We start from the raw sequence: 25016 nt of genomic DNA on the forward strand, positions 1-25016 counted from the left end.
GACCCTGCTTCTCCCTCTCCACCATATCTCTTGCCATGCTGTCTGTTTCCTGTTATTATTTATGGAATTAGTCTTCACTACAAGCCCACAGACTTCTTCAGTGTTATTTCCTGACTTTTTTTTTCTTAAAATTTTATTTATTTATCAGAGAGAGAGAGAGAGAGGGAGAGCACAAGCAGGGGGACGGGCAGAGGGAGAGGGTGAGGGAGAAGCAGGCTCCCCGCTGAGCAAGGAGCCTGATGCAGTACTCGATCCCAGGACCCTGGGATCATGACCTGAGCCAAAGGCAGACGCTTAACCAACTGAGCCACCCAGGTGCCCCTTCCTGACTCAAATTAATCATTAGCTGACACTGCTCATGCCTTCACCTCCTAGTGCATCATGATCTGGTTCAGGGTGACAGTTTAGGTCACTTTCTTACATGTGGACCACAGGCACTAACTCAGCTCATATGTCAAGAGATGGGCTCCACATACTGTCACAGTTTACAATGTGATATTCTTAAGCATCTGGACCCACAAAATATAGTTTTGATCAAAGAAAATATTATCTTCCAAGGTCTATGACTGGTTTAAAATGACAATATTACTATTTACAGTGTTTGGTATGTGGAAGGCAGTCAACAACTATATGATAAATGAATGGACATTTCAGGTCAGGAAATCAATAAAAAGGCCCAAGATGGCAAACTGTGGGTATTTTCTAGAAATGGTAATGGTCAAAATATTGGATACATGAAAGCCCACAGTAGGAATGTGAGCTAGAGTGAAACATTGAGGAGTCCTGAATGCTCAGATGAGACATTAAGATTACCATCTGAACATTCATAGAACCATTAAGGTTCAGTTATAATCAGGTATTTGCTTAAGAAAGATAATTCTGAAATCTCCCATTTCAGAGAGGTGCTTTCAAATGTCATTAAAATGACCAGTAAAACACAAATGTAGCAACAATTCTGTTTCAGGGATGGAAAAAGAGAAGGTGTGGACCAGAGCAATTTCTACAAGACAATGTGCAAACAAGACCAGAATGGTGGCGGGGGGGGGGGGTGGGACATGGAATGAGCAGCCTGAAATTCAATAAATGAAAAAGGAAAAGCCTGCTTGGGAAATAAGTAATGGTGTCCGTGACAGAACCCAACCCCAGCGGGGTTGGAGGTAACAGAGCTGCAGGGCTGTCAGCCAGAACAGCCGCTTATTCAACCTGCCCCTATGAAGGGGAGCACAAAGGGGATTGATGGAGTGAAGCTCTAAAAGGATTGGTGCCTGTTGCCAGGGTGAGTGTGGGAAGGTGGGGATGGGGGTGGGGCACTACCAAGGAACAAAACTTGAGTAGCAACCAATTGACACATCATTGAAATTCTCTGAGATAGCTTCCTCCCTACTTCAAACAAGCTGTTTATACTCTAAATCTTGCAAAATCACCAAAGAAAATACAAATTTTTACCTCTTCTTTGAGCCCAAAAGATTTGCCCAAGGATCCAGATAATCTCCAACACAACTTATTTGAAATCCCAATACTGGACCAGTATAGATACTGTTAGGATGAACCACCAGAAAAGTTAACAAATTTCAACATTTACTGACAAATACACACACACACAGACCTGAGTAAATCAAGTGACACTATGATGTTCCTAAATAGGAAGACTCAATGACAAAGATGACAATTTGCCCCAAATTAATCTATATTTATGCAACCCCAACCAAAATCCTAGAGTTTGTGTGAAGCATTTCATCAGAATTTCACTCTCTGAAGCCCAGCACTCCTTCCTCAGGAAAAGGAATTATGAGCAAGCCCTACATGTCCTCCTTTGATCTGGTTCCATATATACCATGTGGGAGGAATTCCTTGGAATTTGTGCCATGCGGATGGTATCTTTCTTATACCAGTATTAATGCAAGCTGTTTTAATTATCAATTGCTATGTATTATACAACTTCAAAATTTAGTAACTTAAAACATCATTTTTGTAGCTTGGGCAGGACTCAGTGGGGCAGCTCATCTCTGCTTCATATGGCACTAGTAAGGTTGGTTTGACTGAGGCTGGGGGATCCTTTTCCAAGATGGCTCCAGGTTGGTGCTGACTGTCACATAGGAGCTCAACTCAGCTGGGACTGTTAGCTGGGGCCCTTTATCCTTTGCCACATGGGCCTTTCCACTTGACTCAAGTTTCCTCAGCACATGGCCACTGGGTTTTAGAGGGAGGAAGCAGAGGCTTATTAATGCCTTGGTTCAGAGATCCCAGAATGTTACTTTTCTGTGTTCAATTAGATGAAGCAGTTACAGGCTCACATCAGATTCAAGAGACATAAGCTCTCCCTTCTGAAGGAAGTAGCTGCATGCAGGTACAGGGAAGGGCAGGATTATCTGGGGGCCATCTATGGACACTATCTACTACTCAGGTTAGGTTGTTCCTCGATTTTATATTCCATTGGCCATTTGGTCAGTTTCCATAAAGGATATCCAAATGTTAGTGCTTAAACCATCACCCTTCTTAGAAGTAGTCCCAAATAATAATTAAACATAGCTCAACATTAAAGCAGCATTTCCCAGAAAAGCACATTATTTTTCTAACTTTTTATTGAGGTGTAATTTACAGTGAAATATACAGATCTTAAGTATATAATCAATGTGTTTTGACATACCCATACGGCTGTGTATGCACACAATACATATGCATATGCACAGCTGTGTAACACATACCCATATCAATTTCTATCTCCCTCACCTAAGAATATTCTCTGTGCCTTTTTCTTGTCAGTGCAAGTCCCAGAGGCAACCACCGTCCTGATTGTTTTAAGATCTGCCTACTTTAGAACTTCATATAAATGAAATTTATATAGTACATACTCTTTTGTCAGACTTCCTTCATTCAGCATTAAGTTTTTGAGATTCATGTTTTATATATTAACAATTTGTACCTTTTAATTATGAGCAGTATTTCACTTTATGAATACACTACAACTTGTGTAACTATTCATGGGCTGGTAGATATTTGGGTTGTTTCCAATTTGGGGCTATTTTTATTTTATTTTTTAAAGATTTTATTTACCTATTTGAGAGAGAGAGGTTGGGCAAGAACAGGTGGGGCGGGGGGGGGCTGGGGAGAGGGGCAGAGGGAGAAGCAGACTCCCTGCTGAGCAGGGAGTCCCAGGCTCTTGATCCCGGGACCCTGGGATCATGACCTGAGCACAAGGTAGATGCTTAACTGACCGAGGCACACAGGCACAATCTGGGGCTATTTTAAAGCTGCTATGAACATTCTTGTACAACCCTTTTCATACACATAAGACTTTATTTCTCTTGGGTAAATACCTAGAAGTGAAATTTCTGGGTCATACAGATGATGTATCTTTAATTTTACTAGAAATTGCCAAGGTTTCCAAAGTGATTGAACTAGAGTTCCAGTTACTCCACATTTATACAAATATTTTATTTTGTCAGTCTTTAATTTTAGCCATTTTAGAAGTTTGTGATGGTATCTTATTGTATTAATTTGCATTTTCCTGATGACTAATGATTTTGAACACTTTTCCATGTACTTATATTGCCCATTCATATACCTTTCCTTGTAATGTGTCAAAGTATTTTGCTCATTTTTATTTGAGTTGTCTTTTATAAATGAGTTGTAGGGTTTTGTTTTTGGTTTTTTAAAAAATATATTATAGCTATAAGTCCTTCATGAGATATGATTATACAAATACATTCTCCTGGCATATGGCTTATCTATTTATTTTCTTAACCATGTCTTTTATTGAGTAGAAGTTTTAAAATTTTTATTATGTACAACTTACTGATTTTTCTTTTAGGAGTTAGCACTTTCTGGGTTCTAAGATATACTTGCTTACCCTAAGGTCATGAAGATATTTCCTGTTTTCTTCTTGAAGCCTTAGTTTTTAGCTTTTATTAGGTTAATAATCCACCACAAATTATTTTTTGAGAATAGTATGAGGTAAGGCATGAAATTCAAAATATCTAGTTATTCCAGCACATTTTCCTTTTCACCATGGAACTGTTGTGAAATCTTTGTTAAAAATCACCTGACCATATTTGTGTGGGTATATTTCTGGAATCTAGTCTGTTTCAGTGATCTATGTGTCTTGTTTACTGTACCCATACTGAGAGTCTTAAAATCATGGAGTCTCTGTTCTTTTTCAAAACTGTTTTGGCTATCCTAGGTTCATCACACAACTTTTAGATAAACTTTCCAATAAAAAGCCTACTGGGATTTTCATTGGAATTGCATTGAATCTATAGATCAATTTAGAAAGAACAACAAAACAATACTTAATTTTCCAGTCATGTACATAATATATCCATTTATTTAAATCTCCTTTAATTTCTCTCAGCAATAAGTATCACACATTTAAATTTTGTTTGTTTATAATCTGCTCTAATTAGTGTGATTTATAAATCTGTGTAAAAGCCATACTAGGAAATTTCAAGATTGGTATGACATGTTTTTTCTTACAATCTAATAGAAGAGCAAAGTATTCTCATTACAATTTTGAAAGTAGAAAAATTCGAGTAACATTTTAATTAGAAGAGATGAAATATGTACACATTTAGTAATAACACAAAGATAGAATATAAGAATTATAGAGGAGTCATACATACAATACAAAAACCAAGGGGAAAGCAAATTCAGCCTTTGATTTCTCTTAAACAATTAAAAACAATAGAAATATATTTAAGTGAATCTGTCACTTGAATATATGAAAAGCTGAATTCTGAGATAGAAGAATTGGGAAAGTAAAAAACCTTTTTATGACAACTTCTGCATCCAAGTTGGCATTCAGCATGGGTAACAACCTTTTTTTTTTTAAAGATTTTATTTTTAAGTATTCTCTACACCCAAAGTGGGAATCAAATTTACAACTCCAAGATCAAGAGTTGCATGTTCTACTGAGTGGGCCAGCCAGGCACCCCTATTTTTTTATTTAAAATTTTCATTTATGAAGATTGCTTAAGTTACTTCATTAAATGACTGCAGCATTTAATAATCAATATAACCAAGCTAAATCCTTCAACTTTGATCTTTAATAAAAAATGGCTGGTCAGAATTCTCTTTACAATAAGCCTTTCATAATGTACTTGAGAATGGTTAACTTATTTCCTTTTTTTATGTACATAATCCCAATTCAAAAGCTTTTCTTCATATTTTTAATTAATTTTTTGGATGAAGCTATCAAATATACACTAAAATATGATTAAATCAGTCTTTTGGGATACTTCCCTCCCTGTAATTTTAGATGAGAAATTAGACTTTTGACTGAAAAATAGTTATTCTTTATTATTTTAATTCTCTCTTTAAAACAAATGCATCGAATAAGAAATCAATATTACATTAGAACATTTGTAAGCTGAAAATGTTCTTAGCAGTAGTAATTCCTCCATAAAATATAACTGCATATATAAAGCAGTATCAAATCCACTCATATATATTAGGCTGTAAAGTATAATGGAAGATAGCACATCTTTTTATGTCTGGGCTGCATAAACATAATAGTTACAAAATGGGATAGAAAATGGCTTTGTCGCTATCGAATATGTGACTTCGACAAACTTATCTCAGTTCTTCATTCTCCTCCTCTTTCAAAAAAGGAAGGGAAAGAATAATAATACTCACCTCCACAGAATTGTTGTAAAGCTTAAATTATTGTTTGCAAGGTACTTTGTACAGTTCCCACCTGACAGTACTAAATCAATGGCAATGAATTCCATCTTATGGCACTAATAATGCTAAAATACAGTTGATCCTTGAACAACACAGGGATTAGGGGCACCGACCCCCCGCACAGTGGAAAATCCAAGTATAACTTTTGACTCCCCCAAAACTTAACTAAGAGCCTACCGATAACATAAGCTGTCCATTAACAAATATTCTGTATGTTGTATGTATTATATACTGTATTCTTACCATAAAGTAAGCCAGAGAAAAGAAAATGTCATTAAGAAAACCATAAGGAAGAGAAAATACATTTACAGTGCTATAAAAAATCCACATATAAGTGGACCCGTGTAGCTCAAACTGGCGTTGTTCAAGGGTCAACCAGATACTGCCTTATCTGGGCTACAGCGTGAGCTATTTAATTCGCTAGGCGGACTGAGAGAGGAAAGGAGAGCCGGGGGGGGGGGGGGGGGGGGGCAGGCAATATGGCAGCTACCTCACAGCTCTCCCTGGATACTAAACCCCAGCCAGCATGTAGCAAAGTACGGGAGGGCACAAACTGCACAAACAACATCTTACACAGTGTTTTCTTTCGTATCCATTATTCATTACAAATTAACAGTAAAGTAATTTAAAAGAATTAAGGGTCTGGGGCAGGGGGTAGGGGGAATTTAACGTCAATTTTGGAGGTTTTAGAATTAAACTCAGAAAGTACTTAACATATCACCTGTGACTGATTTTCAGACTTACTTCGTTATTTAAAATGACCAATTATGGTTAGGTTTAAAATACACAAGTGCAAATAAAAATTCAAATGTATAACAAAAGATCTCTCTTCAGTTCCTATAAAAAGAAAAAAAGGACAAAACTAAATACATAACATTATATTACAAATATCAGGGAACTTCAACCATCAACAGTGATTATCTTTTTTATATAGAAAAGTAGCAATCTCTTCCCCACATACATTTAATTAATATGAAATAGAACTACAACATATTACATAATATTTTTTTTTTTTTGGCTACTAAAGACCACAAAACTATTCGCCGTGAAGCATGTTTTGTGCAAAAATTAAAGACACTGTATTTGAACAGAGGAGAAAAGGAAAGAGGAATCATTAACAGGTACCCATTGTTAGGAATGGAGTTGTTTCCCCCCAACACCTAACCCACTGCCAGCAATGGGAGTGGAGGCAACGGGTGACAGAAAAATGAACATTTTATATTACTTTAAAACAGATAATGCCAGATTGTTTCAATATTATGAAAAGCAAACATTCACTCTTGACCATTTAGCAAGGACATGCCCCAGAAAATTCTATTATTTTCTCAACATGAATCTGGACAGAGGGATGAGGATGGTGCAGATGGAAGACTTAAAGAGAGAGAGAGAAAACATACAGAGGAAATACATACATTATGCATTTAGTACAAATAATGAAAAACAACTTTTATGACACATTTTCCAAGAAAAGTTATTTTTACAGGTTTTGAAATCCTGTAAAAACCAGGTATATAGCAAGGGGTTAAAAACAAAGTCACTGATGAATGATAATCACTTTTTAACAGAGTTCATGCAATTATCTTAGTTGGAAAGTTACTGTCCCAAGTCACAAAATGTATGCTCTGCCACATGATTACATATGAAAATCAGTTCTTAAAAGAAATTATTTTGTATTTGGTGCTGACAGAGCTCTCGAGAAAGTGCTATACAAACTGAAGTTTATAGAAATTTTTAAGTGATAATCTTAAAATACCATACAAAAAATGTGTAAATGAAAAGATGCTTTAGAGTTGCAGGGCATTATAATATCCGCAATGCAGATTAAGACAAAAGAACGTCTCTTTTGCATTTAAAAAAATCATTAGCATAATCTTACAGGTTCAAAATTGCATTTTCACTCAGCAGCAAAAGGTGCCAGGTGCACCAGCACACTTCACAGGACCCCAGGAACGACCACAGGGGCGCTGGACCTTTGGAAGGGCTCAGCCGGCACAAGCTCCCCTGCTCATGGGTGCACATGGGAGAAAGAGTTTGCAACAAATCTCACCTGGGAGATACTCTAGCATTAAAACGTTTATACTCCTCTTTTATCTACCCTGTCAGAGAGGAAAACTGCTTTTTAAAGATATTATAAACAATATAAATTCTGATAGTAAAGCACTGTAAAAATTAGGTATGATATTTTTGGCACAAAGCACTTTTAAAATCTGAGCTCATTTTTCAAAATATATGTGTGGAATTTCCTACTTGAAAATAAAAACTTTTAACATACACACAATGTGTAAATGATTTTATGAATGCATGAATTAGATTCTATGTTTCCTTACATACTGAACATCCCTTCAGTATACTTCAGTACCAGATATCTGCATGCAGATCTCCACATTCTACATCATACAGATATTGCACTCAAGTAACATTGCCAAAATACACACACATGCAGTCTGGCAAGACTTAGGGTTTACCATTCAGTATTATCTTTTTGTATGTATTTGGACTCAATACTACTTTCCAGAAAAGCTATATGACCAATTTCAGACATACAATGCTTGCTATCTTTCCTGGACCAATAATATTAAAATCTGCACCAATATATTCAGGCATTCCATTTATGCTTTCCAGCACTTAAAATTCAGCAAAACCTGTTTTTGACATTTCTTATAGCATTCCTTCAAAAACAGGAGAAGCTTCGTCTGATGTAAAAAAATTAAAATGAGTCCACAAGGCAGTAATTTTTCCACCAAAGATCTCACTCCATCTGAAAAGCACTGCAGAACAATATTTAAGTCTGTCAACTTTCACAGAGCCATTAGGTGCAAAGTCTGCTAAAAAAAAAAAAAAAAACAAAAAAAAACTTGTAACATACCATGACAGCTGGATGTATTTCTTAATGAATTGCACAAGAGAATTCAATTTTTTTCCTCCCTAAAATGTTTTAGGGTATGCTACAGCTGCTAAAAGGATTTCTGTTTTTCTTGGTCCTCTGTTTGTTGGGTCTAAGATTGATGACATCTCCACCATTAAGCGTACTTGAATTTTGACCCGAGTGACTTCCAATAGATGTATTAAAGACACCTGTATAAATTGAGGGAAAACACAAGAGTGATACTGATATAGCTCAGGGTTACCAATTACAGATGGTGCATCCAGCATCTTAGTAAATCAGTAATATTCTCAATATTTACAATTTTAAGCTTTTGTTTTCATTTCATATATTTAAAAAAAATTTTTTAAAGTAAATTCTACCTCCCCCCACCCGCTTTTTAAGTAAACATGGGCTCGAACTCACAACCCTGAGATCAGGAGTTGCATGCTCTACCAACTAAGCCAGCCAGGTTCCCCACATTGAATTTACTTTTTTTTTTTTTAAAGATTTTATTTATTTGAGAGAGAGAGAGAATGAGAGACAGAGAGCACAAGAGGGAAGAGGGTCAGAGGGAGAAGCAGACTCCCCGCCGAGCAGGGAGCCCGATGCGGGACTCGATCCTGGGACTCCAGGATCATGACCTGAGCCGAAGGCAGTCGCTTAACCAACTGAGCCGCCCAGGCGCCCCTGAATTTACTTTTAATAGCCAGTACACATTGTTTGTCAAAGTTCTAAGGTTACAAAAGGGATTAAAGTCTCCCTTTCAAATCACCAGTTTACCTTCCCTAAAGCATGCATGTTTTAACACTTTTCCCATGTATTCTTCCAGAGATATTTTATGCATATTTAAGCAAAAATGCATACACATTCTTTTTTCCTCCCTTAATTACCAAAATGATGATTAACTGTACACACTGTTCCACATCTTTTCACTAACAATCTATGTCTGAAATTTGGAAACAGTAAATATGATAATTTTAATAATTTCACTTACTATCTTTTACATCATATAATTTCCTCAAGCGTACCAGATTTGTATTGACAATATTTGTGAGATTTTATGTTAATAAAAACACTGCATATGTAAAAGCTGCAGTAATGCAGGATTTTCGTATCTTGGCTAAAACAACAACGAAATGGTCTACAGATAATTAAAGTGATAAGTAGGTAAAAGGATGAACTAAAAGAAAACTTTTAACTGTTAAGAGTTTCCATTCTGAACTGTGCTGCTCTTAAACTATAATCTCCAATTTATAAACTACTTATCATCCACCATACACAAAAGTCTGGGCCCCCAACACTGTCAGCAATACAAAGATGACTAAGGCCAATTCCTGCCCACAACAAGTTTACAATCCAGGAAGTGAGGTGAGCTGGAATACACATAAGAAATACTATAGAGGGCGTCTGGGTGGCTCAGTTGGTTAAGCGACGGCCTTCAGCTCAGGTCATGATCCTGGAGTCCCAGGATCGAGTCCCATATCGGGCTCCCTGCTCAGCAGGGAGTCTGCTTCTCCCTCTGACCCTCTTCCCTCTCGTGCCCACTATCTCTCATTCTCTCTCTCTTAAATAAATAAAATCTTTAAAAAAAAAAAATACTATAGAGGGCGTCTGGGTGGCTCAGTTGGTTGAGCGAAGGCCTTCAGCTCAGGTCATGATCCTGGAGTCCCGGGATCGAGTCCCGCATCCGTCTCCCTGCTCAGCGGGGAGTCGACTTCTCCCTCTGACCCTCCCCCTTCTCATGCGCTCTCTCTCTCTCCCTCATTCTCTCTCTCAAATAAATAAATACAAATAATAAAATAAATAAAAAAAAGAAAAACCTTCTAAAAAAAAAGAAAAAAAAGAAGCGCTATAGATACTCTACCATAAGTGTTATAAAAGAGACCCAAGATCCCACAGACAGTTCCAAGGAAGGACCAGTTATAGCTACTGTAGAAGAAAGGACAAGCTAATAAAAACAGTAGCACTGGACAGCTGGTAGTGCATGGGACTCACATCTTCCTTCGCTGAGAAGCAAAGCAGAGTGGCCACGGCTCTAGCTAGATATATAGCGAGCAGAGAGAGCTTTCCAAACAGTCCTTGAGGAATGAATAGGTCTTTGACAGGGATGGGAAAGAGAGACGTCATTCTTTCTTTTTTTTTTAAAGATTTCATTTATTCATTTGAGAGAGAGAGCACAAGCAGGGGAAGCGACAGGCTGAGGGAGAGGGAGAAGCAGGCTCCCCGCAGAGCAGGGAGCCCGATGCGGGGCTTGGTCCCAGGACCCTGGGATCATGACCTGAGCCGAAGGCAGACGCTTAACGACTGAGCCACCCAGGCGCCCCTCTAAGAGCGGTCATTCCTGATGGAAGAACCAAAATAAGCAAAAATGAAGAAGACAGTACTAGAATGTTTAAGAAACAGCAAGACCTCTGGCAGAACTGGAAAACGGGGTACATAAATATTAGTGGGGCATAAGGCCACACAGAAGGACAGACAATATTGTCTTTAGATCTCAGAATGAAGAGAGCTGCATTTAATATTCTCCACAATATGAATCTATCAAAGGGCTTTACTCAGTGAACTGGAAGAGACAAGAATGGAGGCCAGAAGACCAGACCAGAAAGCAGCTTATTACAACTGTCCTATCTTGTTTCACAGAGCATTTGAGGTGTCTGACAGTAAGAACATATGCAATAAAAATGGCAAAATAACAACAAAAAAATGGCCAGAACCAAGGGGGAAAAAGTTAAAAGAGGTCAAGAAAATAAAGTTATGTGATCACATGTATGCAGTGGGAGGGTTGGGGACAGAATACAGATATGAAGTCTCTAAGAGACTACACAGAAGCTTTAGAAACAGAAAACTTGGATCTAAACTTCCTGGAAGCCAAAACAAAGAGCAAGACATGGTCAGTCAGTTATTGTTATAGAGAAGACAACATACTTATTCTTCAGGAAGTGTTAGACTTTGCAGGCATTTATTTTTTATTTGTTTGTTTGTTTATTCATTTATTAAGATTTTACTTATCTACTTGAGAGAGAGAAACAAAGCTTAAAAGAGAGAGAGCACGAGCAGGGGGGAAGGGGGTAGAAGGAGAAGCAGGCCTCCCGCTGAGCAGGGAACCTGATGCGGGGCTCGACCCCAGGACCCTGGGATCATGACCTGAGCCGAAGGCAGACGCTTAACTTACTGACCCACGCAGGTGCCTCTTCGTAGGCATCTAGCATTAAAAAAAAAATCAGTCGAGTGTATGGAAACAGTACAAGTATAGAGTCAGAAGAAAAAGTGTTAAGACCTCCTTTATTCATAGGACAGATCTTTATAAAAAGTCTTTATCTCTGCTCTCTTAATATGGAAAATGGATTTAGAAAATTCAATAGTTAAAAAATCTTTTAACTCAATATACCTTTTAATCTGAGACCTGATACTAAGTTTAATAACTGCTGATCTAATACTTTCTAATCACATTTCTTAAAGAAATGAACATATTATATTAAAAAAAATAGCAGGGGTGCCTGGGTAGCTCAGTCAGTTAAGCGTCCAACTCTTGATTTCAGCTCAGGTCATGATCTTGGGGTCCTGAGATTAAGCCCCACATCGGGCTCTGCACTCAGTGGGGAGTCTGCTTGTCTCTCTCCCTCTACCCCTCCCCCCACTCGCTCTCTCTCTCTCTAAAATAAATAAATCTTTTTTAAAAAAATAGTAAATATGGGGCACCTGGGTGGCTCGGTCGTTAAGCGTCTGCCTTCGGCTCAGGTCATGATCCCAGGGTCCTGGGATCGAGCCCTGCCTCGGGCTCCCTGCTCTGTGGGAAACCTGCTTCTCCCTCACCCTCTGCTTGCCTCTCTGCCTACTTGTGCTCTCCCTCTCTCTCTCTTTGTCAAATAAATAAAGAAAATCTTTAAAAAAATAAAAAATAAAAATAAATAAATAAATAGTAAATATGGGTGCCTGGGTAGCTCAGTCAGTTAAGCGTACACTCTTGATCTCAGCTCAGGTCTTGATTTCAGGGTTTTGACTTCAAGCCCTGAGTTGGGCTCTATGTTGGGCATGGAGCCTATTTAAAAACCTTTTTAAAAGATGGTTAAGAAAATAATGATAATAATGAATGGAAAATAAATTTACTAGGTAAACATGGGATAAAAATTTCTTGGGTACTTACCAATTTTGTTACTACTTGAATGCATTAATTCTGGATCCTCAGCTATTTGCTGTTTGAGTTTTTGAAGATATTTTTCAGCCAAATATTTAAAAACTAGAGTAAAAACAAAAACAAAATTCTTACCAGGTCAGTATAATTTATGCATGTAAAATCTGTTGTTTCATATCACTCACTGTAATATTGTATACTTGCTAAAAACACTTATTTATTTTTAAATATTTGTATTCTTTCATTCATCCTTACTAAACACATTTAAAATTAAATTGGAAGTATACAATCTAGTTGAAAAAAATTCAACTTTTAAAAATTACTTGAGCAGGAGTGCCTGGGTGGCTCAGTCAGTTAAGGGTTTGCCTTCGGCTCAGGTCATGATCCCAGGGTCCTGGGATTGAGCCCTGCATCTGCTCCCTGCTCTGCAGGAAGCCTGCTTCTCCCTCTCCCTCTGCCTGCCACTCCCCCCTGCTTGTGCTCTCTCTCAAATAAATAAATAAATAAATAAATAAATAAATAAAATATTTAATAAAATATCAATGTCAAATAAATAAAATCTTTAAAAAAATTATTTGAGCAATACCTAAGTACAATGGTCATAATAAATATATATGGCCTTTTATTAGCAAAGAAATGAAATAATACTTGTAGTCACTAGTTTTAGGTACTTGAATAGGGATCAACATTCAGCAACACTACACTAACTCAGTCTTGAAAAGATGGCTCCTTTCTTTTTTTTTTTTTAAGATTTTATTTATTTTTGAAAGAGAGAGAGAGTGTGCACTCGCGAGCATGAGCGGGGGGGTGAGGGAATGGGCAGAAGGGCAGAGGCAGAAGCACAACTCCCCGCTGAGCAGGGAGCCTGATGCAAGACTAGATTCCAGGACTGTGGGATCATGACCTGAGCCGAAGACAGATGCTTAACCAACTGAACCACCAAGGCGCCCAAGATGTCTCCTTTCTTTAGGTGAAAAAAACTATCCAGAAGACACTTGAGCAACAACCAAGTTGCAATCTAATAAAATAAGTAGCAGTTCTGGAATGAGAAAAATAATCATCTTTCTCTACTCTCACTCTCTTAAACTAGGAATGTTACTAAACAAATTAAGGTCAGGGGTGCCTGGCTGGCTCAGTCAGTAAAGCATGGGACTCTTGATCTAGGGGTCGTAAGTTTGAACCCCACACTGGGGATAGAGATTACTTAAAAAAAAAAAGCCCCCCAAAAAACAAAAAAACAATCAGGGGCGCCTGGGTGGCTCAGTCAGTTGGGTGCCCACCTCTTGGTTTTGGTTGAGGTCATTATCTCATGGGTTGTGGGACTGAGCCCCTAACTGGGCTCTGCACTCAGCAGGAAGTCGGCTTGATAATTCTCTCCCTCTGCCCCTCCCCTGCTCTCTCTCTCTCAAATAAATAAATAAATCTTTTTAAAAACACACACACAACAACAACAAATTAGGGTCATTGTAACAACCTAATGGAATATCCACTATAGAGTAGTTCTTAAACAAGTCAGTAACTTTAAAAGGTATGCATGAAAAACACATACATGCATATACACTCATATATGTATATACAGTTATATTTTTAAAGATAAAAAACAAAACAAAACCCACCCAAGTTTTTCTGTAGAGAGTAACAAGTATTCAGAGTCACTGGTAATTTAGTTAAGGACTCTAAGAAGTATCATGCCTCTAAATTTTACTTGATTGTTGACAAGAAAATTCTGTTATTACATATATGATTTCTGGAAACCACAATAGAAAAAACATAAGAACAATAAAACAAACTTCCTGCTATTAATTTTTTTTAAAAGGCAGTTTACCTTCAGTCACATTCAGATCTTCTTTCACCGATGTTCTGTAGAATCTTAGCTTTAACTTTTTTGCCAGTGCCTCAGCTTCCTCACTATATATTGATTAAAAAAAAAAAGGCACTTATAAGGGTACTTTCTGATAGCTTGTTTTAAAAAATCATTTTCATTACATTTACTGAATACATGTTGGCGGTGGGGGTGTCAGACCTTCCAGACCAGTTGAAAACTATGTTCTTAGTGCTTAGACAGGATTTTTAATTTTCAGTATTCTTGGGGGATAAACACCACTATACTGTCATTTCTATATCACTAAACTCTAGCCTTAAAATGGCTAAATATCACTTTTCTTTATATAATACTTAAATTAACTTTGTTTTTAAAAACATTTGATTTTAATTGCACTCTGAAAATCTTACACTATATTCCTTACTTTACTCTTAACTGGCTATGAAACTGCTTTGCTGCCAAAGCCAAAGTCATTATATTAACAACTGTGTCTATGAGAGCAGACTCCTAATTTTAGTTTTATTATGACTCCTGGTCTTAGTTTTATTAAGACTGTAGTAGCTCTGCTCTATAATCATTCCCGGTGATTCCACCCCGCCCCCCACCTTCCTCCTGGTCCTCACCTTCTTGTGTAGCCTCCTCCTACACTGTATTCAAGGTTAGTCTGTGTAATCAATAATACACAGAAGGCATAGAATGTGACTTCTGAGATGAGGTCATAAGAGACATTATGGCTTCTGCTTTGCCCTGTCTCGAATCCCCTGACTGGGGGAGGCCGGCTGCCATGCAGTGCCAACACTCAAGGAGCCCCAGGGAGAGGTCCACGTGGCAAGGAACTAGGGCCTCCTGACAAGAGCCAAGTGAGGGAGCCATCCCGGAAGTGGGTCCTCCAGCCCCAGTTGAGCCTTTACACGACTACCATCCTGGGCAACATCATGACTGCAAGTTCACAAAAAACCCAAACCAGAGCCACCTGGCTAATCCACTCTCAAATTCCTGACCCACAGAAATTGAAATAATAAGTTTTTGTTGTTTTAAGCCACTAAATTTTGGGTTAATTGGTTATACAGCCACAGATAATATAAGAACATACAAAAAAATTAGAAGATAAAAACCAAGCAAAGATTTTCAAAGCTAGCAAATACGTATAGACAGAGTTATCTAGATGCTCTGTTCACATATTTGAGCATAATGTTTCTTAATACACAAAACAATATGAATCTGAACTACTTACCCCTTTAAACTCATCAACACAGGATAGCTATTTGCTCTCGATATTAAAACATACAGAGATATTTTTCTTAACATTCTTACTATATCTAGATTTGCTTTAACATCAAGAGCTGGATTTGTGGTATAAGACTTAAAACTGGAATTCTACAAGGGCCTTCAAAATTTATTTCCTTTAATTTTTTCTACTTACGATTTCATGTGAACTTTTTTTTAAATCCAACCAATCACATAGAATAGCTCACAGAAAATTTAAGTATAAGGCAGTCTCCATAAAAGGTTTCCTGAATTTTTTAAATCTATGCAAAAATTAAAACAGGTTTTATCTTTATAGAATTACCACCTCCCCCTCAAAAGTGGGCATCTTACTTCTTTATACAAGAATCATCCAAGAGGTCAATCTTGTTCTGCACAAGTACAGATGGTATGTCTCCAACTTCAGCTACTACTTTCTCTCTCCAGCTGGGAATGGCTTCAAAAGATTCCCTATCTGTGGTAGAAAACACGAGCACACAAGCCTGGGCTCCTGCGAGGGCACAAAATAAAAATGTTGTTTACGTCAATGAAGCAGTTCTATACGGGAAAGAGCAACTTTTACCTATTCAAACAATTTTTTTTATTGAAGTATAATTAAGATACAATGTTATGTTGGTTTTAGGTACATCAGAACAATTTTTATGTAAGTGAGTATTAAGCTCATCTTTGCAGCACTCTGTTATGTTTATTTTATTTTTTTCAAAGATTTTATTTACTTATTTGACAGAGAGAGAGCAAGAGAGGGAGCACAAGCAGGGGGAGTGGGAGAGGGAGAAGCAGGCTTCCCGCTGAGCAGGGAGCCCGATGCGGGGCTCGATCCCAGGACCTCAGGATCGTGACCTGAGCCGAAGGCAGATGCTTAACGACTGAGCCACCCAGGTGCCCCTCTGCTTATGTTTTAACATATAAACTCTATTTTTCCTACTCCAAGAACCAGTGGTTCTCAAAATTGTGTACAAGTGTCAAAGTACCCTCAAAACTATACATTCTTATTAACTAATTGTTAAATAAGAGCTTGGAAGAAAAAAAACCTGGACACATTCTTTTTGGAACACCATGAAATACTGCTGTATTGGATATTACAAAAGCAAGAGAGAATGGTAAGCCAAGTATGAATGACAGGCTATTGCCAAGTTCTTCCTATTAATATCTATCATTTGCTTCTGAATTTCTTTTAGCACAGATTTAAGAAAAATCTGAGGAAAAAAAATCATAATTTTCTCATTCTATTTACTTAAAAAAATCTTTATTATTTTATTTTAGTAGCAGAATATCAGTGATGTCAATGAACATAATTTAAGAATTACTGTCAAAGTTAAATATATATATATATTTAAAATAGAGGAAAAGGTTTAATTTTATTTTTTATCCTGTTTAACTGCATAATTCCCATGCTCAATGACAATATTTTAACTTTCAATTATCACATTAGGTTGATAATATCTAAGATTAAAAATAAGCAGCAACCTTCTGAAAGAAGCCCTTTGGTTTTATTTTATTTTTAAGTAGGCTCCACGCCAATGTGGGGCTTGAACTCACGACCCTGAGATCAGGAGTCACATGCTCTACTGACTGAGCCAGCCAGGTGTCCCTGAAAGTTATTTTATAAATGATTAGATGTTGAATCAATCAGGCAGCATGGTGACAAAAGCAGATACACAGGCAACAAGAGAAAATCGCCTTGGGGTCAAGAGGATTTCCTGGAATCAAGGCACGTTTTCTTACTGTTATCCTTCCTTCCAGATTCCTCAGGTATGAAAGTTTCCTACTAAGACTCAAAACATACATACCTGGGCTACCTAAGACATCTGAAAGCCAAAAAAGGCCTGTGTACCACCAAAGGGAATATTGTAGTGGAAAGCAAGAGCATGAAAGAGAAAAACCAGCAATTCATTATTACTATAAAAAGCAGAGGCTTCATACGAGAAAATCTTCCCTACTGTAAAACAGGTTTTATTTATTTATGTTAAAGATTTTATTTATTTATTTGACAGAGAGAAACAGCGAGAGGGAACACAAGCAGGGGGAGTGGGAGAGGGAGAAGCAGGCTTCCCGCCGAGCAGGGAGCCCGATGTGGGGCTGGATCCCAGGACCCTGGGATCATAAGGCAGACGCTTAACGACTGAGCCACCCAGGCGCCCCCTAAAACAGGTTTTAAACCAAAGAATATATTAATTACAAAAATTGTCTAAATTAATACAAAATTGGGGCAGGGGACAGGATACAACACAGACAGACAGAAGCACCCTAACACTTTCCAGAAATTTAAGAAGAAATAAAACTGACCAGGGGCGCCTGGGTGGCTCAGTCGGCTGAGTGTCATAGACTCTTGATTCCGGCTTGGGTCATGACCTCAGGGTTGTGAGATGGAGTCCCGTGTCTGGCTGGGCATGGAGCTTGCTTAAGATTCTCTCTCCCTCTCCCCCACCTCTCTCTCTCTCTCTCAAAACAAAAAAACCCAACACTGACAAGATTACACTAGATACTAGTAAGTAAATTTATATTTACTTGAACTCTAATATTTACTTCAACTGTAAATAAAACATTATTTCATTATACTTTGACTAAGAAACTTTTTTTTTTTTTAAGATTTTATTTTTTAAGTAATCTCTACACCCAACGTGGGGCTCGAACTCACAACACTGAGATCAAGGGTTGCATGCTTGGGGTGCCTCGGTAGCTCAGCCGTTAAGCGTCTACTTTCGGCTCAGGTCATGGTCCCAGGGTCCCGGGATCGAACCCCGCATCGGGCTCCCTGCTCGGCGGGAAGCCTGCTTCTCCCTCTCCCACTCCCCCTGCTTGTGTTCCCTCTCTCGCTGTGTCTCTCTCTGTCAAATAAAAAAAAAAAAAGAGTTGCATGCTCCACTGACTGAGCCAGACAGGCGCACCAAGAAACTGTTCTTTATTATAAAACTCTATTAGCTTTAAACCTAGAATTTTATATCCAGTCAATTGTTCTTTGAATTTGAGGGCCAATTAGAGTATTTCCAGGAACACAAAGTCTTAGACACTTAAAAAAAAAAAAACCTCTTAGAGGAAGTATATTTTAATAATAATATATAAAAAAAACTAAGCAGATGGTGCCAGAGATATGGACAGCAAGAATGATTAACTAAGAAAAGCAAAATGTTATTTAAAACATCTTTCTTTCTTTCTAAGATTTTATTTTTAAGTAATCTCTACACCCAATGTGGGGCTCAAACTCACAACCCTGAGATCAAGAGTCACATGCTCTAGGAACTGAGCCAGTCAGGCATCCCAAAATGTTGTTTAAAAAATCAATGATCAACAGATAAAAGAAAAAGTATGTCCATAACAACTTCAAAATATTTAGTGGGAGACTGAGTGGGGAGAGACCAAAGGAATGTGGAAAAGTACTAAAGTGCCAGTCTAAAGAGAAGGAAGATGCACTGTTAAATGTGTCTAAGCAATCAAGGGAGGTAAATAAACACAAATATGGGTAGAAACACCTGAATTTCATTGTAGCTGTGAACAGTTCTTGCCTGTTGTTAATATCCTCAAAGCATACGCTGCAGGTGGCACTCAGATTTTTTTTTTTAAGATTTTATTTATTTGAGGGGCGCCTGGGTGGCTCAGTCATTAAGCAGCTGCCTTCGGCTCAGGTCATGATCCCAGGGTCCTGGGATCAAGCCCCGCAGTGGGCTCCCTGCTCCGCGGGGAGCCTGCTTCTCCCTCTCCCACTCCTCCTGCTTGTGTTCCTGTTCTCGCTGTCTCTCACTCTGTCAAATAAATTAAAAAATCTTAAAAAAAAAGATTTTATTTATTTGAAAGCAAGCAAGCATGAGTGGGGGCAGGGGCAGAGTGAGAGAGAGAGGGACAAGCTGACTCCCTGCTGAGTGGGGAGCTGGACGCGGGGCTCAATCCCAGGACCCCGACATCATAGGCTGAGCTGAAGTCAGAGGCTTAACCAACTAAGCCACCCAGGCTCCCCACACTAGCTTTTCTGAATCTGGGCTTTTTCTGATGCTTCAGAAAGACTCTTGGGCTTGCCCAAACTAAAGGGAACTCATACCTCTGGGGAGAACTTGAATGTATGGGAGATGGGATAAAACCTCAGCCTCACTTTGGTGGGACCATCTTGAGGCATGGCCACATGGTTCCTCACAGGGATTGATTCCCCAATTGCCTACAGTAATAATTAGCTCATTAATGCACCCTTCATTGGTTTTTCTCCCTTTCTCCCCAGTCTCTCACTTCTTCCTGGGATCACCTACCAAATAAACCAGCCCCACCAAGTTGTGCCAAGAACTGTTTTGTGGATTACTTTTGCAGATATAATTCTCAGAAATGAGGGACAACAACTTGTTTTAATTTTCCCTGAATATTATCATTCATACATATACAAATACTCTGTGAAATTGTGATGCATTATGGTTCTTTTCTGCTTAGGAACCTCCCCCTTCCCCCTCAAAAAAGCCCTAATATATACTTTAAAAAGTTAAAGACTCTTGATACAAAATTTTGAGTGAGGTACCAATAAAACAGATGACAAATACCAGATTCCAAATATGTGTGGAAAGATCATTCTTTGCACAATTTGCAAAGGAAATGCCCATAAATCCATTATACAACTTTGGAACTCCCTCACAAGCACTTCAAGAAATTATTTTTTTAAGAATTGAGAAGAAGGGGAAAGGATTTCTTTCGAGAAAGTGCTGTCCACACCAACCATTCTCTCTCTCTTTTAAAAGATTTTATTTACTTATTTATTTGAGAGAGAGAGAAACAGTGGGGGGTGGGGAGCAAAGGGAGAGGTACAAGCAGACTCCCCACTGAGCAGGGAGCCCAACATGGGACTCCATCCCATGACCCTGAGATCATGACCTGAGCCGAAATCAAGAGTCAAACACTTAACCAACTGAGCCACCCAGGTGACCCTTTTCTCTCTCTTTTAAGGTGGGGGTGCTATGGGGGAGAGTACTATCATTACCTCCTTCATCTCAATCTAGAAGGAATGGACCTCAGCAAGACCACTTAAGTAGCCTGGTATGTATTCCCAGCAACTGGGGGACACTCTGGACTGATGGTGCCTTGATTCAAGCCTGAAGAAGATGCAGTGGCTGGGAACGACAGCAAAAAGGCAAGACCAACAGACAAAAAGAAAAGAGTTGCCTTTGGGAGTAACCACGATCCTGCCAATGGCAAGACAAAGAATGTACATGAATCTCCTATGGATAGAGGTGAACCACATCTCAGAGATAATGGGGTCATTTTAACTCATGTCCCATAGGAGCGCTTATTGGATGATGGGAGTTTAGCATAAAGGAGGGTAGAGGCGGAATGCAACTCTCAGAAACAGCAGCAAGGGGGAAAAGCAACTGCAAGAATCAAGTATACGGGGCACCTGGGTGGCTCAGATGGTTAAGCGTCTGCCTTCGGCTCAGGTCATGATCCCAGGGTCCTGGGATCGAGCCCCACATCGGGCTCCTGGCTCAGCGGGAGCCTGCTTCTCCCTCTGCCTCTCTCCCTGCTCATGCTCTCTCTCTCTCTCTCTGTATCTCTGTGTCTCAAATGAATAAATAAAATCTTAAAAAAAAAAGAATCAAGTATACATGTGCCCAAAACCAATATCCCCGAAAATGGGAACCTTGGAGGAATCCAGGACAATCTCCTAGAGAAAGAATCATCTTGGAACACCTGCCACCCAGAGGGCCCCAACATCAGACAATAGCACCTGTAGGAGTGCTCCTGTCTGGGGCGTCTGGCTGGCTCAGTAGGTAGAGCATGCGACTCTTGATCTCGGGGCTGTGAGTTTGAGCCCCACGTTGGGCAGACAGAGTATTTAAAAAAAAAAAAAAAGAGTGCTTTTGTCTCCCAATTCCATTTCCTCCTGGGCCTGACTGCAGAGAAGAAAGACACATATCCAGCAAGTCAAAGACAAGTGAGAGGATGGAAGCAACCAACATTTTCTCCCCAGACCACAGATACTAACTGGCCTACTAAAACCCCAGAGAAGATAAGAGATTTAATGCTAAATTATATTTGTAGTTTTGATTAATGTACAAGACTGGCTATTCTAACTACCAAAATGAGATTATGTTTATGACTAGAAATAACTATGAGGCAGTTGAAAAAAACTACTTTAAGAGTGACCAGAAAAGACATGAGCTAAAGAGAGTTTTCTTCGAGGGACAAGAAATAACGTCCCCTGCCCCTACTGCCCACTAAAGACAAAGGGATGGTGAGAGACAAAAACTAAAGTTGCATTTTGGTATCTTCATGAACTCTGTTCAACATATCAACTACTATGAATATTTTTTTTAACATTTTATTTATTTGAGAGAGACAGAGATAGCGAGAGACAGCATGAATGGGAAGGAGGGGGAGAAGCAGGCTCCCCAATGAGCAGGGAGCCGGATGCGGGGCTCCATCCCAGGACCCTGGGATCGTGACCTGAGCCGAAGGCAGACGCTTAACAACTGAGCCACCCAGGCGCCCCTATAAATATTCTTAATGAAAAATGATCCTATACTGTTATCCTTTTTCTTCCTTTGACCTCCAGTTCTGTGTTGGTACCAGTCATCTTTAAGAAAATTAATAAAGTTTTTAAAAAACTGTTAATAATGCCTTAATTTCTCTGATGCAGTCATTTGGACATATCTTACACCCTTGATATTAAAGGCGGCCAGTGTTTTCTATCCATATATTTTAAAACGACCTTAATTTTCCTACTATTCAATCTTCCTTCAATACCACCTACTCTAAGAATCACACCATTAGAAGTCACTTTGTCAGGCAGGGCGCCTGGGTGGCTCAGTCGTTAAGCATCTGCCTTCGGCTCAGGTCATGGTCTGGAGGTCCTGGGATCAAGCCCCGCATCGGGCTCCCTGCTCGGTGGGAAGCCTGCTTCTCCCTCTCCCACTCCCCCTGCTTGCATTCCCTCTCTGGTTGTGTCTCTGTCAAATAAATAAATTCAATCTTAAAAAAAAAAAAGTTACTTTGTCATCATAGATAACAATAACCACCCACAAAAGAATGACTTCTAATAATTAACAAACTATTCCACTTACCTACATATCAGGAATATAGAGATCTGAACAAAGTTTTGGTGTCATTTGTAAGATTACCACTGGCAAATATTTATTTCTAATTAATAAGATCTTTCAAAAAAAAGTTACTATTTCTGAATAAAATTCAGAAAATACTCCTCAAGACACATAATGTTTAGAGAGTAATTCTGTCCTCAAATTCTGAAAGACCCTAAAAGATGGTCTCTAGACTTGCAAGTGTGGCTGAGGACCAGCAGCATCAGGGTCACCAGGGACGTTGCAGAAATGCAGAATTTTAGAGCCACCCACACATCTACTAAATTAGAGACTGCATTTTTAACAAGTTCCCCAGGGGATTCATGTGCACATGACAGTTTAAAAAACAATGCTCTATATAACATGGCATAAAATTTAATAAGGGCAGGCCAATCAGAAACACAGGCTTTATAATTACATATATTATAGTTATTATTCTGGATTTCAAATGCCTGTCCCTTATTCTTGTTGACACTCTATATAATGTGAAGCACACAAATTAATGAACCAATCTATCACAGATTCCACACTCACATAATTTAAAACAAATCTAAAGGACTTGCATAGTCTAATTCTGTTGTTCCTTATTTTTTACATTTATAACAGAAATTTATAAACAGCTTCTTGCCCAGAGCCATTTCATTTCCAACAATTTATATTCACTTACGTTCATGAAAGATGATACTTAAAAAAAAAAATGTTTCTTTCTATTTATGAGCATAATCTCACATAATAGCTCTCAAGTCTATAACTTCATTTCCCCATATTGTTAATCAAAAACTTTTTTTCTTAGAAACAAATCACAGTAAAAAAAACTATAATGAAATGTTTTACATTATACATAATTTTCTGTACTAAGTATGGCTTCTACTGCCTAGGGTGGACTTCTTAAGAATTTAAGAGGAGTCACTTGGGATCCCATAAGGGTTTCTAATGTGATCTGTGTTCTGTTCTTTACAGAGTCATGTTTCAACATGTCTCACTATACCATTAATGCAGCATTCTAAAAATATAACTGTGCCTTTATTTTTTATTTTTTAAAGATTGTATTTATTTGACAGAGAGACACAGCGAGAGAGGGAACACAAGCAGGGGGAGGGGAGAGGGAGAAGCAGGCTTCCCACTGAGCAGGGAGCCGGATGCGGGGCTTGATCCCAGGACCCTGGGATCATGACCTGAGCAGAAGGTGGACGCTTAACGACTGAGCCACCCAGGCGCCTCTAACTGTGCCTTTAAACGATAGTTTTTTATGGTAGGTCTTTTAAATGAATTATAATAAAATTTTTCTTCTTTAAATATAAATTTTTAAAATTTTTATCTATTTTGAATAATACACTTCTAGGACACAAATCATTAAGTCCTAATGTTATAAGGCATGGTGTTTCCATCAATAAATCGATATCTTAACGCATTCTTCCCAGCCCTTACATTCTCTTCCTAGTCTTCGTTTCTACTCAATTATATCATCATATTTGAATCTACACTAGAAGCAGATGATTACCCAGCTGCCTAGCTGGCATCCAGTTATCCATCCTCCCTCCCTGAGAACACCTCTCCCTCACTGTACAGTAGCCATACGGTTTAGGCAGGCTGAACCTACCCTCTGCTCTGGGGCAGGAGGCCCTAAGTGCACCAAGCCAATTAGGGTAATCACATTCCTCTTAACTACTTACAGTGATCTGGTCAAGGGTGATCTAATCAGATAAAAGCTCAGGACTTTTGATCCATTGTTGTGGGAATTAATCCTTCCCCTCCAAGGATGTGAACAAAGCATGTGGCTTCCATTGCTGATGGTAGCAATCTTGCAACCAAAAAGGAAAATCAGCATGAGGAACCCCACACAGGGAGTGAGGCAAGTCAGGAGAATCAATGCGGTTACAGTAAGAACAAACTATAACTAAAAGCTATGCTACTTCCACTTTTCTTTGTAGTTTAAGTTAGTTTGAGGTTGCTTTTCTGTTCTCAGCAACCAAAAGCTTTCTGATGGAACCTCAAAGGAAAGCATATAAGAATATTCAATATGCGATTTCCCAAATTTACATATAATTGCCACTTTCTATTACTTAATTCATTTTGGGATGTGATGTTTATTCTTATAACTTAGAAAAAGAAGCTGAAACTTAAGACCTGTCTCAGCATCCCATGCTCTTCGCCATTTTAACATGGTTGACTAAAAAAATTAATTTTAAGAAAAGCTTTTTTTTA

The 25016-nt window shown here is 38.6% G+C and overlaps 1 protein-coding gene across 1 annotated transcript in view; it reads right to left on the reverse strand.

The window, feature by feature from the left end:
- Positions 1-6162: 6162 nt before the first annotated feature.
- The window catches only part of RAB23 (RAB23, member RAS oncogene family), a 35268-nt gene continuing 16414 nt past the window's right edge, over positions 6163-25016 (reverse strand). The window contains exons 4-7 of the mRNA XM_028097457.2: positions 16099-16255; positions 14503-14585; positions 12690-12782; positions 6163-8754 (exon numbers count right to left, since the gene is read on the reverse strand). Coding sequence (XP_027953258.1) covers positions 8615-8754; positions 12690-12782; positions 14503-14585; positions 16099-16255 — 473 coding nt within the window. The 3' untranslated portion in view covers positions 6163-8614. The remainder of the gene's footprint in view (positions 8755-12689; positions 12783-14502; positions 14586-16098; positions 16256-25016) is intronic.

This window comes from Eumetopias jubatus, unplaced genomic scaffold (genome assembly GCF_037043125.1).
Source record: "Eumetopias jubatus isolate StellerSeaLion01/CBP00866 unplaced genomic scaffold, mEumJub1_p1.0 scaffold_6, whole genome shotgun sequence".
Taxonomy (NCBI): Eukaryota; Metazoa; Chordata; class Mammalia; order Carnivora; family Otariidae; genus Eumetopias; species Eumetopias jubatus.